Below are 12,719 nucleotides of genomic sequence, written 5' to 3' on the forward strand. Positions count from 1 at the left end.
CAGCGGGGAGCAGGGCGACAACCGATGGGCAGAGCTCAGCCTGCTAAGGCACAGCTGCAGATCAGGGACATCCCGTGAGAGGCCTGCCCTGCATGACATCAGGGACCATCCCAGGGGACTGGAAACTGGAATTCTCTCCGGGAGCAATGGGGAGAAGAGGCCAGAGGCACCTGTCATCTCAGATGCAGTAGAAATTGACCAGGGGCGCCTGGGTGGGTCAGTCAGTTAAGTGTCGGACTCTTGATTTCGGCTCAGGTCACGATCTCACAGTTTGTGGGATTGGGCCCCGAGTCGGGCTCTGTGTTGACAGCACAGAACTTGCTTGGGATTCTCTCTCTCTCTCTCTCTCTCTCTCTGCACCATCCCCACTCGTTTTCTCTCTCTCTAAATAAATAAATCTTTAAAAAAATAAACAGGGGCGCCTGGGTGGCTCAGCTGGTTGAGCGTCCAGCTTCAGCTCAGGTCATGATCTCACGGTGAGTTCAGGCCCTGCGTCAGGCTCTGTGCCGACAGCTCAGAGCCTGGAGCCTGCTTCAGATTCTGTGTCTCCCTCTCTCTCTGACCCTCCCCCGTTCATGCTCTGCCTCTGTCTCAAAAATAAATAAACATTAAAAAAAATAAAAATAAATAAAAATAAATGAATCTTAAAAAAAAATAAACACAACCTTAACCCTTACAAAAAGTGTGAGGAGGTCCAAGAAGACGCTTTTCTCCCTGATGATTGCACCAAGACATTAGAAAATATATAACCAAATTAATTTCCTTTAAAAAAATTAGGGGCCCTGGGGCGACTGGGTGGCTCAGTTGGTTAAGCGTCCAACTCTTGATTTTGGTTCAGGTTATGAGCTGATAGTGCAGAGCCTGCTTGGGATTCTCGCTCTTTCTCTTTGCCCGTCTCTCTCCCTCTCTCTCTCATAAAGAAGTAAATACATACATACATACATACATACATAAAAATTGGGGGCCCTGGGGCACCTGGCTGGCTCAGTCGTGGAGCACGTAACTCTTGACCCTTGCGGCATCCTGAGTTAGAGCCCCATGCTGGGTATAGACATTACTTAAGGGGAAAAAAAAAAACAAATTTTTTTTTTTTTCATTGGGGACACTTGCACTGCTGATGAGTGCCTTAGCCTCGGCTGTGTCACCTACTCACTGCGATGCTGAATGGACAGCAATCCAGCATTTGCCTGCGTCTGACTCGGTGACACTACTGTTGGTGACACAATTACAGAACGTTGGTGGATTCTGCAAGGTCTACGGAGCTTACGGCCCCACGTAACTCACAGTAAAGAGTGCCGCCCGACAACGCTGTCCCTACACACAAGCGTTCTTTCCAAGGGCTCGTGTGAGCCGCTAGCCAGGCGCAGAGCCGAGCGGAGCCAGGGGGACCTGGAACGCCAGGTCCCCCCGCACCTCGAGGCGGGAGCTCCGACGGCTGCGGACCGTCCCCAGAGCGGCCGCCAGGGGGCGCGCACACACGGCGGCGTGGAACTTCGCGCTTTGTCCCCTCGCGCGGTCCGTCTCCGGGCGCCGCGGCGGGAAATCCGACGGGCTCCTCCCGGCCGCCGCCTCCTACTGCCCTGGCGCGCCTGCCTGGGTCGGCCCGCTGAGATGGAGGAGGACGAGGCGGCCGAGGAGCAGCAGCGATTCTCCTACCAACAGGTACAGGAAAGCCGGGTCCCGGCCAGGCTGCGGGAGGACGGCGTCGAGCTGCTGGAGAGGGAAAGGCCCCGAGCCCTGGCGCTTCTCGGGGCGCGTCCCCCGGGGCGGAGGGCGCGCTCGGGCCGCGTGCGCCTGCGCCAGCTGGGCTGCCGCGGGGGGTGCTGGGAGGCGGTATCCTCGGTAACGCGGGTCCGAGTGGCGCGGCAGCCTTCTTGCCCAGGACAGCCGCAGTCTCCCTTCTCAGGGGTGTTGTGAAGATGGGGTGTGAGCATTTGGAGGGGATTCAGGCCAAGCACGTAGCCCGATGCCCGGCACGTGGCCGCCGTGACGTGCGCGCTCCGTTCTGCAGACGCGGAGACGGCCTGCGAACCTGGGTGCGACGCGGGCCGTGCGGTCCCGGAGCCCATCCTTCCCGGGTGGGTTCCGGTCCCGCCTCCGCAGCCCGAGGGTCGCTTCGGCGCTGCGCGAGCCCAGCTTTCCTGTTTGCAGAATAACGGAGTAACAGTAACCCCCTCCCAGGGGCGGCCCTTCCTCTAATCGCCCCCGGAGTTAGTACAATGGGGCAGGATCGCGGGAACCAACCGTAAAGCCCCAAAGAGATAAAAAGCCAGAACCAGGGCGGTATCCTCAAAGAGGGGGCACTCAAGAGACGCGAAGGAGCTCAGGGCGCGGGAGTTCCCTCCTGCCAGTGTTAACACTTCAGCTGTTTTACCCACCGCCTGCCTTTATTTTGAGAAGTGTAAGATTTCAGGAAAAGTTGGCGAGAATAGTCCACTCAGCAGCCGGATGCTCCCCATCTGGATTCACCAGTTGTTAGCACTTGGCTGTGTTTGCTCCTTTGCTCTCTTTTTTTCTGACTCATTTGAGATACAATCACAGATACCTTGACCTTTTCCCTGTAAGTTGTAATACTTTATAGTATGCTCTCTCGACCACAGGGGTATTCTGCATAATCTCAATGATCACACTCAGCAAATTTAATACGGATAAAATCCTATTATGTAATGTTCGGTCCACCTTTATGTTCCCGGTGTTCCAAAGCAGTTTTGTTTTTTGTTTTTTTTTTCTAGTGGTCTTTTTTTATTTCACCCAGGATCCAGTCAAGGAACATAAAGTGCATTTAGTAATCCTGTCTCTGATCTTCCCTGGACCGGTTGGTTCTCCATCCTCTTTTTCCTGACATTGATGGTTTTGAAGAGTCCATTGATGGCAAAGGTGTAGCAGGAGATAAAGTCTTTGAGAAGGGAGCTGGCCTTTCCATTTTTGTATTCTCAGCCCCGAGTACAGAGGCTGGTTCTCAGTGCCCAATAAAGAACCAGAGGCTGGTTCTGCGTGCTGACAAGATGAGTAAGGCTGCAGAGCTGGGCTGAGAAACTGGTGAGCAGGTTGAAGATCCCACCATTCATTGAACTAGCTGTTCTTGGCACTAGGTAGGTGGACGGTAGTGAACAAAACAGACAGGGTCGTGCCCTTGAGGAATTTAGGGTCTAGTGGGTTAGCGTGAGCAGCATTGCAGAAGGCAGTTGGCCCCATCCAAGAGGCGTACAGAAGGAGGAGAGACATTAAAAAACTTCCTGGAATGTTTGGAAGGCTTCCTGTCCTGTTCCCCGAACCTCCCCCTGCCCCACGCATACCTAAAAAAGATGACCTGGGAAGGTCTTTATCCCTCCCCGGGTGATGGTCCTTTGTCTCCTGCCAAAGGCCTCAACTTCCTAGTCTTGTGACCTCTGAAACTAAGGAAGGTAGTTGCCCTTGCTTATCTGCCTGGCCTCTACCCGGGTCCTGGGTCCTCGGTCCTCGACCTGTGTTTCTGCGGTTCCTCCTCATCTTGTCCCAACTGTGAACACTTGCTGGTAGGGTTGATGCTGTCTTGGCTTCAGCTGTCCCCATGTCCAGTTCAGTTCTGTCTCCACCATAGAGGAGCACACCTAGGGGCTCAAGAAGTTTGCTGACATGAGACTGAGATCTTGGCTTAACTTTGTTTTGCTTCTTTGCTCCTCTGCATGGGAAAGATATGTTACTCAGTATCCAAAAGGGTTGCTAAGGAGCAGTGAGGGTCCTGGTGAGGTGGGCTAGCAAGCCAACAAATCAAAGGAGGCTCAGCCATGCCCGCACAGGCCTTTCCCAGCCAGTCCTGAGCGTTTGTCTTTTGTCACACGCAGGCCCGGGGCTGGCAGAGACTGGCCGCAGGGGGATGGCATCGCCTCCTTTTTCGCTTGATTAACCCCTGTCTGGTTTTTCGTTGTTCCTCAAACACCTGGCATGGGCCTTTACTCAGTAGGAACGTGGTTCCTGTTCGTGGACTACCCGAGTAAAGTCATGCAGATACTTTGCAAGTGTGAGTCCGACTTTTCTCCCCACTGACCTGCCATTGTAATTCCTTATCTTTACTTGACCTAAATCATAACCATTAACTAGGAAGTAATGTTTCTACAAGCCACACTCCAGAGGGCCTCATTAATTTATTAGTACACTTGAAAAGTCACTCAGCCATTATGGAAAGTGCTGAAGGAAGGAAGCGCAGCAGACCCTCTCCTTGGTCTTAATTTTCCAAGATGTGCAGAGCTCTTCTTTGCAACCTTACCCATGAAGTATTTTGATTTTCGCTTCAGAGGCTAAAAGCAGCCGTTCACTACACTGTTGGGTGTCTTTGCGAGGAAGTTGCATCGGACAGAGAGATTCGGTTCAGCAAACAAACCATTGCGGCCATCTCGGAGCTGACTTTCCGGCAGTGCGGTAGGAAGCCATGGCCTTCCTGTAGGTGTATAGGCATCCCAGAAGTTGCTTTTGCCTGGGAGAAAAGTGTGGGTGGGTGCCCTGGCTTGTCATCCCAACAGGTAGAGAACGTGATCATCAGGCATTGTTCGTGAGACAGTTCTTTGCCGTAAAATTCAGATATTTTATGAAAAGAACTTTTTTTTTTCCTGTTACCTAACACTGGGTATTAACACCTTTGTTTTATTTTTTAAACTGCCTGGAACATTAGACATTCAATTTTTCACCTCATTGCTTTATAACATTTTTATGTCCACCATGCCATGGTTTATTTGACAGCTGGGCTTATGACATTGGTATCTGCTTGACGTTAGAGAAAATTAATGTCCTCTCAAGCTCTAACTTGTAGCCAAATTTAAGATTAAGGGCCAGTTTCACAGAAGGAAGGGTGTAGCCACAATACCTCAATTATGACAAGGAGGCCATAACGAATAAAACTGCTAAAGGCTCCGGAAATGCCTCCTCTCGCCTTTTTTTTTTTTTTAAGTTTATTTATTTTTGAGACAGAGAGAGACAGAGCATGAACGGGGGAGGGTCAGAGAGAGGGAGGGAGACACAGAATCGGAAGCAGGCTCCAGGCTCTGAGCCATCAGCCCAGAGCCTGACGCGGGGCTCGAACCCACAGACCGCGAGATCGTGACCTGAGCCGAAGTCGGACACTTAACCGACTGAGCCACCCAGGCGCCCCTCCTCTTGCCTTTTAAAGGGCTTGTTGCATTAGTCACTATGCTAAACGTTCCGAAGTTCCACTTTCCCTCCTTCTGAAATAAGATTGAGATCAGGGTAGCTAAAGCACATCTTTTTCTCTTTCAGAAAATTTCGCCAAAGACCTCGAAATGTTTGCAAGGTGGGTAAAGAGGCTGGTTCTCTGATGCTGTGTGCATTCACATCCCATTTGTACTCTCCACCTGCTGCTGTGTTTCAGGCGAGCTGTATGCAGTCTCTGTGTGCGTGTGGATTTTCTGGAGGCTCATCTCTAATCATGATTCTGCAAGAATATCACATCCGCTTTAATCACGTCCATTCAGACTTGATTTGGCCTTTTTTTTGTTTTGTCTTCCAAGCACTTTTTGTGCAAGAACCAGAGCCGTTCACTTGGCGGCTACAAAGATGTGCAGGGCAGCCCCGGACGGTGAATGTGCAGGGTGTGTGTGCTTTGCAGAACGTTTCCGCGGGACGGTGCGCGGGGGAACCACGGCGCCCGACACCCACCCCGTCCGCCTGGCATTCACCGCCTTTGTCACCAGCGAGACATACGCTCCCTGAAAAGTGGGTGATTTGCTCTCAGCTGGTAAGCTTTAGCTTTTACAGGTGATTTACGCTCATCTCTTCAATTAGGACCTCAGGTAATTGAAAACAATTGGCAAGGAATTGCTTTTATGAAGCAGTTTGAATGACTGAGGCCGGAAAGGGCTGGAGCTTTCTAATTTGCTAGCACTTCTGAGTTGGTGCCAGCCTCTTCCGTACCCGGCGCTTTTCACCTTGCTCCCGTTAGCTCTGTGTTGCTCGGGTGAATATTTTGAATGAATTAAAGCAGTAGGTTCTTGGAGGGCAGACTCTAAATCTTTCCCATCCCTATGTGTAGGAGTCCCTAAAAACCGCTTAGCATCTTCGGCTTGGCCAACAGGGCTAAGATCATATTATGGAATAGTCATAGCTCATGTGGTTTATTCTTTGTTAATACGGGTGGTGGCCCCTTTCATGGCGCCCATTATCTCCCGTCCCCCGCCCGCAGCCCCCTCGTCTCCTGTGACACCCATTTATCACCTTTCCTTGCCATTTCTTTCCTTTTTTTTAAAATACAACTTCTTTTTATTGCAAAGGGTGGCACAAAAGTGTAAATAAGCAAATGAGTATTTAATTTGAACATGAAGATTATCGATAGAGAGTAGGGTTTCTCTGCCTCAGCACCGTTGACAATTTGCACCAGATCATTCTGGGTTGTGGTGGGGACTGTCCTGTGCATAGTAGGGTGTTTATTGACTCCTCTGACCTCTCCCTGGTAGATGCCCGTAGCGTGGCCCCCTGTTGTGACTTTTCTTGCCATTTCTGTGTTTGCTGTGGGAAAAGACCACAAACGTTTTTAGATGCTTCTATAAAAATACTAGACATAAAAACGAAATTGGAAATATTTAGCATTGTAGTACATTGAGCTTTCAGGCACTCTGTTTTTTTATCACTACATCAAGGGGTTGATTTTTGGGGCGCCTGGCTGGCTCCCTGGTGGAGAGGGTGACTCTTGATCTCGGGGTTGTAAGCTCGAAGCCCCATGCTGGGGGCTCTTAATAATAAGCTTAAAAATAAGCTCTTAATAAAAAAATGTCAGGGGAAGGACTCCCTAACTCTAACCATGCTTTAAAAAGAAAAAAAAGGTTGATTTTCTTTTGCTGGGTACTTGGTGAAGGGGGGGAGAGTATTGTGTTTGTCACTTAGACCGTGAGTTCCCCAGGGAAGGACATCATGTAAGTCGAGGGGTCTGGGTAAAGGCTCTCACGCTGTTCTTGTTTAAGTGAGCGCGGCAGAGACGTACTGACCAGGAGATGCCTCACCTTCCACGTGTCTGAGAGTGTCCCACAGCACCCTGCACGCTGCCGCCACCCTCTGAACCCTGAGCCGACGCAAGTGCAGATTTTCTTTGAAGACTCGGCCTTTGTCTTAATTTCACACTGATCTTCATAATGTTTCAGTTTGCCGTCATATTAAAAAAAAATCCTGTTTTAAAGTTTATCATGGGGTGAAATTGATATTCCCAGAAGGTTAGCTTCGTTTATCCTGTGGCTTTGTATTTTCCCTGTGGCCACTGTCTTCTAGAACTGTGAGCACCACAAAGAGTCAGGGTCTGTTTCAGGCCAGCCTAAGTAGTCTAAATAGGCTGGCTGGGAACTTAAGCGGTATTTGTAACATTGTTTCTCTGAGAAAATAGTGCCTAAATTTGAAATAGTTTGCCTGTAAACCCTGGCAAGTTATCTCACAATTTAAGTTGTGAGTTTCCTTTATTTAGCTTTGCAATCTCTAGTCACCTCATATTGTCAATGTGTTAAAGATGTAACATCTTGAAGAAGATAGATCCTGGACAGTGAATAAATTCTAGGAAGACTTTGGGAATAGTCTTTACAACCTGTGTCGCTAAAAGTGTCATATGAAACGTCGCTGTGTAATCTTCTCTGGAGTAATTTTCTGGAGTCAGAGGTTTGATTTAGGAGAGTCTCTGATGTGCAGCGGCCGCCATCGGATATACCTGCCCCCACCCCCCAACCCATTTAGGGAAGTGGTAACTTTCAGGTGGTGCCAGCTAACTGGCGGAGTAGTGGGGGGGGGGGGGGCGGGGGGCGGCGTCCTGGTGCTTGCGGCCCGCTAACTAGAGGTCGTCTCCTGGAGTGACACGGTCGGCAGAGGCGGCCGTGATAAGATGACGCTTGATGTTTGCACATTTAGCAGGATGGGGGGGTTCGGCCAAATACAGAGTAGAATTTCCGTGTGAGTTTATCGTTAGCGGCGCGGGTACCCAGTGAGGACGCTGTGTGTGCTGGTTGTTCGGGACACGCGCCTACTTGTTCCTGTGTACACACTTTCTCCTTATTTTTGGAGGAAGTTAGAAATGGCAAGAAGGGGTGTAACCAGAGCAGTAGGTTATTGACTAGAGCTTATCAGACCTATCAGCTTTACCTACTGGAGCCAAGATACGAGGACTGGAATGAGAATTGGAGTCCAAGTCGTGAGCAAGACACAGACCCCAGTTGACAGGATGTTCTTTGTTCTAGCCAGGCTATTGTGGGGGGAGCGCGGTACCTCCCTGGTGGGGGTGGGGTAATCGGGGACATCCGTGTGAGCTTTTTCCTGTGGTTTCACCCTTGGAGAAGAGCCTCGGGAACTTGTATCTTTTCTTTGTTCTTCTACTTAGTGTCTATTAGGCGTAGGCAATCTTTGTGTTGTGAGACTGTGCCGTTTTCTCTTTCCACTGAAAGTGTGCACATATGTGCTGCTTCCTCTTTCTGTGGTGTTCACTGTGACCGTGGTGCTCCAGCAAGTCCCTGCTCAGGCACCCGGGGCCTCAGGCAGAGGTGGACAGATGGGCTTCTGTTTTCCTTAGTCTCTTTATTTAATTGGTATCTTGGCTAAGTCACTTCACTCGTTTTTATGTCATGGTTGCTTAATGCATTTAATTTAAAAAGATGGGCTACTTAGAGATCCTTGCTGGTTTGGACTCTGACCATGAACTTTTGGGTTTCATCAAAACTTGAAATGATACTAAACATTTTGGTGAATTGTTCCTGCCCTTTCTACAGACACGCAAAAAGAAGCACAATTAACACGGAAGATGTGAAGCTCTTAGCCAGGAGGAGTAATTCACTGGTGAGAGATGGATTTCTTTCCTCACTCCCCTTTCCCATCAGAATACATTATTCCCAATTAATCACTTGCAGCCATGAAGCGATTCCCCAGGGCACCTTGCATTAAAAACGAGAGATGGTTGAACCATTCAGGCCTGCCCGTAATTTATAGTCTCTCTTTCATCATGATGGATCTCGCTAAGCCAATTTGGAATTTTCTAATCAGCACTCTCTGCGTTTCATAATTTGCCTTTTTCGTAACATCTCAAAACTTTGGCCCTGCCTTTCATTTACAGCATGATGTCAGAGACAGACCCCAGGCTAGAGTGTATGGAGACAGTTCCATTACGGTGCCCGCAAGTCTGATGGGCCAGGTATGGAAGGAGTGTCCGTACGGCTGGGACGGGCAGAAAACTGAGCACGTTGTCTGTCTTTTCAAAGAAATCTAGAAGTCATCCCGACCAGGCCCTCCTTTTGCAGGTGATGCTGTGATCATCCCAGGCCGGTGGCCCAGGGCAGATCCAGGGCATCTGTGAGGTTTTATGACCTAGTTTAATTCCCGCAGTAAAAATACTTTACTGTGAGCTCCACCAGGGCGGGGGTTTTTATCTCTGCTCCATCTGCCGTGCCTAGAATAGAGCCTGGCGCACAGCAGGTGCTCAGCAAGTAGCTGTTGAATGAGTTTGTATAGCAGTTGACAGTTTACAGGGGACTTTTATAGATGTTATTTTACATGTATTATTTAAACCTCACAACCACCCTCTGAGGGTCTTTAAGAACAGGATTTATTAGCCCGGTTTTACAGGGGAGGCAGCTGGAGTTCAGTAACTTCCCAGAGCTGAAAACGAAGCTCTCTGGTTGATAGCTGAGCCCTAACCTTCTGGCCCAGGATCTAGCGCTGTTTCTACCCGGCTCTCTTTTCTCTGCTCTTCTAATATTCTCTCTTTAAAGTTTAAGTTAAGGTTAAAGATGATGCGATCCTTAAGGAAAATAGCTAAGGTGACTGGCGGTGCTGTGTGTCAGTGGGAAAGACGCTCCTCTCTGTCCGTAAATTCGGTGCGGGTCAGAGCTGTTCGTGGTCTGTTTCAGTGGGCAGTTTCTACCTTTTGCAAAGGACTGGTCAGTGCCAGTCACCTTAGAATATTAATTGGGACGTTATCTGTTTATTGCACATTTGTTTACCTGCAAATATTATTTTTATTTTGGACTCTTAATTTTTTATTTCATTTGACAGGGTTGCAGCTAAATTTAGGCATTTGACGAAATGCTCCCGGAGGGCAGGGACCCTGTGTTCTGTACCTTCTGCTCCTACTATCTGGTGCATAGTAGCACCCAGTAATGTCAGTTGGCTACATTTAGGGGGGTGTTGGCTGTACTGGAGTTGGTGTAGAGTACATTTAGGACTGGCGTGCCTTCTGCAAGTTCCACTTTTTTTTTTTTAATGTTTGTTTATTTATTTTGGGGTGGGGAGGGGCAGAAGGGGAGAGAGAGAATCCGAAGCAGGCTCTGGGCTGAGTGGAGGGGCTCAATCCCGCAACCGTGAGATCATGATCTGAGCCAAAATCAAGAGTTGGACACTCAACTGACTGAGCTACTCAGGCGCCCCAAGTTCCACATGTTAACTCTTCTGATTATTCAAGGAGCTCCTTCCTACCTGTTTGGTAGGAGTGTGGGCAGCAATCGGTTGATTTTTGTAGTTGATTACTTCTTCCAGAAAAAATGGAAGGAATGTAACCTAGGCTTGTTTCACTCTAGGAATGTAACCCAGGCTTTCACTCTAAGGAATGTAACCCGGGCTTTTCCACCCAGATTCTTAGGGTGGGAGTGGTTGGGAGGGATGTAGATTCCCACTGCCTCCCCCAGACTTATAAAATGGCACAACCAGATAATGTATTTCTTCCTCCCTCCCCCCTTCCTCTTTCTTTCCTCCCCCTTCCCCCCTCCCCCCTTCCCCCTTCTCCTTCCTTCCTTCCTTCCTTCCTTCCTTCCTTCCAGCTAAAATACATCACAGAGAAAAGCGAAGAGCTTGCACAGTTTAACTCAGAACAAAGAGCAAAAAAGAAGAAGAAATTAGAGGAAGAAAACCAAAAACCAGTGGAGCCAGCAGAGGCTGCAGCAGCAAAAAAGGACAATTCGAGTCTGTAGCTGTCACTGGCAAAGGCAGCCTTCAGCAGGGAGGGTTGCCAAGAGCTTGCGTTGCCACAAAGGGATTTTCCAAGGGATCAGTAGAGATTAAAATAAAAAGGCTAAGAGGCTTGCTGGGCTGCTTTCTCACAGTCATTGGCTGCCAAAGCTGGTGTCAGAGAGACCGGAAACTCTCCAGCAAAATACTCCCGTCTCTCACCCTCCACTAACACGGGAGGGTTTGAGTGGCAAAGATTGGAAGTTGTATCTATTGCTAATAAAATTGTGTCAGCAGCTTAAATGTAGTCAGTTTTTTCAAGCAAAAATGTTATTCTTCTGTGTAATTTTTCAGGCTGACAGTCCCTGAAAGATGAATACAGCTCTATTTATTTAGTCCTTTTGACCACCAATATAGCTTTCAAACCTGGGTCACTTGTGACCTCAAGGTAAATGTGACATTTGGAAATTGTGTTACTTTTTACAGATGATTTTCTCCAGAACACACTTGATGCAACTTTTCTCTGGGTTATTTTGTAATTTAACTATGGTTCTGTGGGCCGGAAGTTTTGCTGGAGAGGAAAACCTGGGCTCTTCCCAAACACTTCCGTGTGTCGTGCTCTGGGTCAGTCTGTGAGGGCTGGTCCTCCCAGGGGCCCAGTTCCGCTCTCTTCTCTCCGGGGTGTCTGGGACGCCCAGGGTGCGCATTTCCCCCCATGGGGCAAGAGGGGGAAGAGGAGGGGCAGCGTTTGCAGAGGCCGTTCTGTGCGCCAGGCTGCCCTGGAGGCTTCCCATAGGACGTCACCGCATTTTCACAGCCTTATCAGTGTGGATCTCACTATCCCCGTTTTACTGACATGCAGACCGAGGCTCGAAGAGGTCAGCCAGCTGCCCCGCTCTGCGGATCAGAGGCAGTGTTCACACTGGGGGTGCTGACTAAAGAGGGGGCAAGAGAGATCAGGACACGCGTTCTGGATAGAATTCATACCACCCGTACTAAATATGAGCAAAAGACACCCCAAAGTTTGGCTCTCAAGGGGTGGTGACGGGCTGTGGTCACAGCAAAGCACTGAAATCAAGCTTCTCGGCATCAGGCTCTGCAAAGGACGAATTATTGCATTTCCGGAAACGACTGTGTGTCACGTCGGAGAAAAGGGAATCCTAGAGCGTTCCATCCTTAGGTCGCGTTCCCTCCCAGATCCGCGTGTGAGCAGCTTCATTCCCGGGGAAGCTCTCTGGAGAGGTGCGTCAGGAGAGGCCAGACACCGGACGCCATGGACTTTCCAAAAGTCCGCAGACTTGGATTTGCATCCTGGGTTTGCAACTCTAGTGGCCATGCGACATTCTGTGGCTTTGTGTTCAAGTGCAGTAGGGTCCCCTGTACCTTGCAGCGAGGTTGTAGGTGACAGGAAGAGGAAGGGGGCAACACTGTTACTATGGGTCTCGTGTTTATGGATTTCTGTAGCTCTCGAAACCCGGGACGCTCACGATTGGAAGTGGTGAACTCTGTGCGCCACGGGCGTCCTGTCTCTGGTTACCGGCTTGGAGAGGGCACCTGGGGGCTGGCGTGGGTGTTTTGATGGGAAATTTTCTAGCCAGGTTGTAAAATTGACTTGATGGTCACGTAATCTTTTGGTTTATTTCGCATCTTTAACGTGTGACCTGCTTATACTGCAGGTGAGTACATTTTTCAGGGCTCGCAACACAGGAGCCGACAGACTTTGTAAAGAAGAGCTGACTCCATTTCCTGTGTTCTCTTGAGCTGTCTCTTCTCCACTGCATGTTAGATGGGGTCTTGTTGACTCTGGAATGTCCAAAGCGATGCCAGTC

At 49.4% G+C, this 12,719-nt stretch overlaps 1 protein-coding gene across 2 annotated transcripts; it reads left to right on the forward strand.

The window, feature by feature from the left end:
• The first annotated feature begins 1,502 nt into the window (after positions 1-1,502).
• CENPS (centromere protein S) lies at positions 1,503-11,193 on the forward strand. Of its 2 annotated transcripts, none has more exons than XM_027060471.2 (5): positions 1,503-1,662; positions 4,275-4,398; positions 5,251-5,284; positions 8,724-8,790; positions 10,764-11,193. In XM_027060471.2, exons 1-5 carry the CDS (start codon positions 1,612-1,614, stop codon positions 10,911-10,913), a joined length of 426 nt encoding a protein of 141 aa, XP_026916272.1. In that variant the 5' UTR covers positions 1,503-1,611; the 3' UTR covers positions 10,914-11,193. The 2 variants fall into 2 exon arrangements, with proteins under 2 accessions (XP_026916272.1, XP_053062981.1); XM_053207006.1 differs by lacking the exon at positions 1,503-1,662 and adding an exon at positions 1,737-2,078.
• The last annotated feature ends 1,526 nt before the right edge of the window (positions 11,194-12,719 follow it).

Source organism: Acinonyx jubatus, chromosome C1, assembly GCF_027475565.1.
Source record: "Acinonyx jubatus isolate Ajub_Pintada_27869175 chromosome C1, VMU_Ajub_asm_v1.0, whole genome shotgun sequence".
In the NCBI taxonomy this organism is placed as follows: Eukaryota; Metazoa; Chordata; class Mammalia; order Carnivora; family Felidae; genus Acinonyx; species Acinonyx jubatus.

Excerpts from the sequence above, each read along its gene's own strand:
- CENPS (XM_053207006.1), top strand. The coding sequence starts at position 1,920 with ATGGGGTGTGAGCATTTGGAGGGGATTCAGGCCAAGCACGTAGCCCGA. Across the intron at positions 2,079-4,274 it reads CCGGAGCCCATCCTTCCCGG|AGGCTAAAAGCAGCCGTTCA; the intron begins GTGGGTTCCGGT and ends TTTTCGCTTCAG. Across the intron at positions 5,285-8,723 it reads GACCTCGAAATGTTTGCAAG|ACACGCAAAAAGAAGCACAA; the intron begins GTGGGTAAAGAG and ends CCCTTTCTACAG.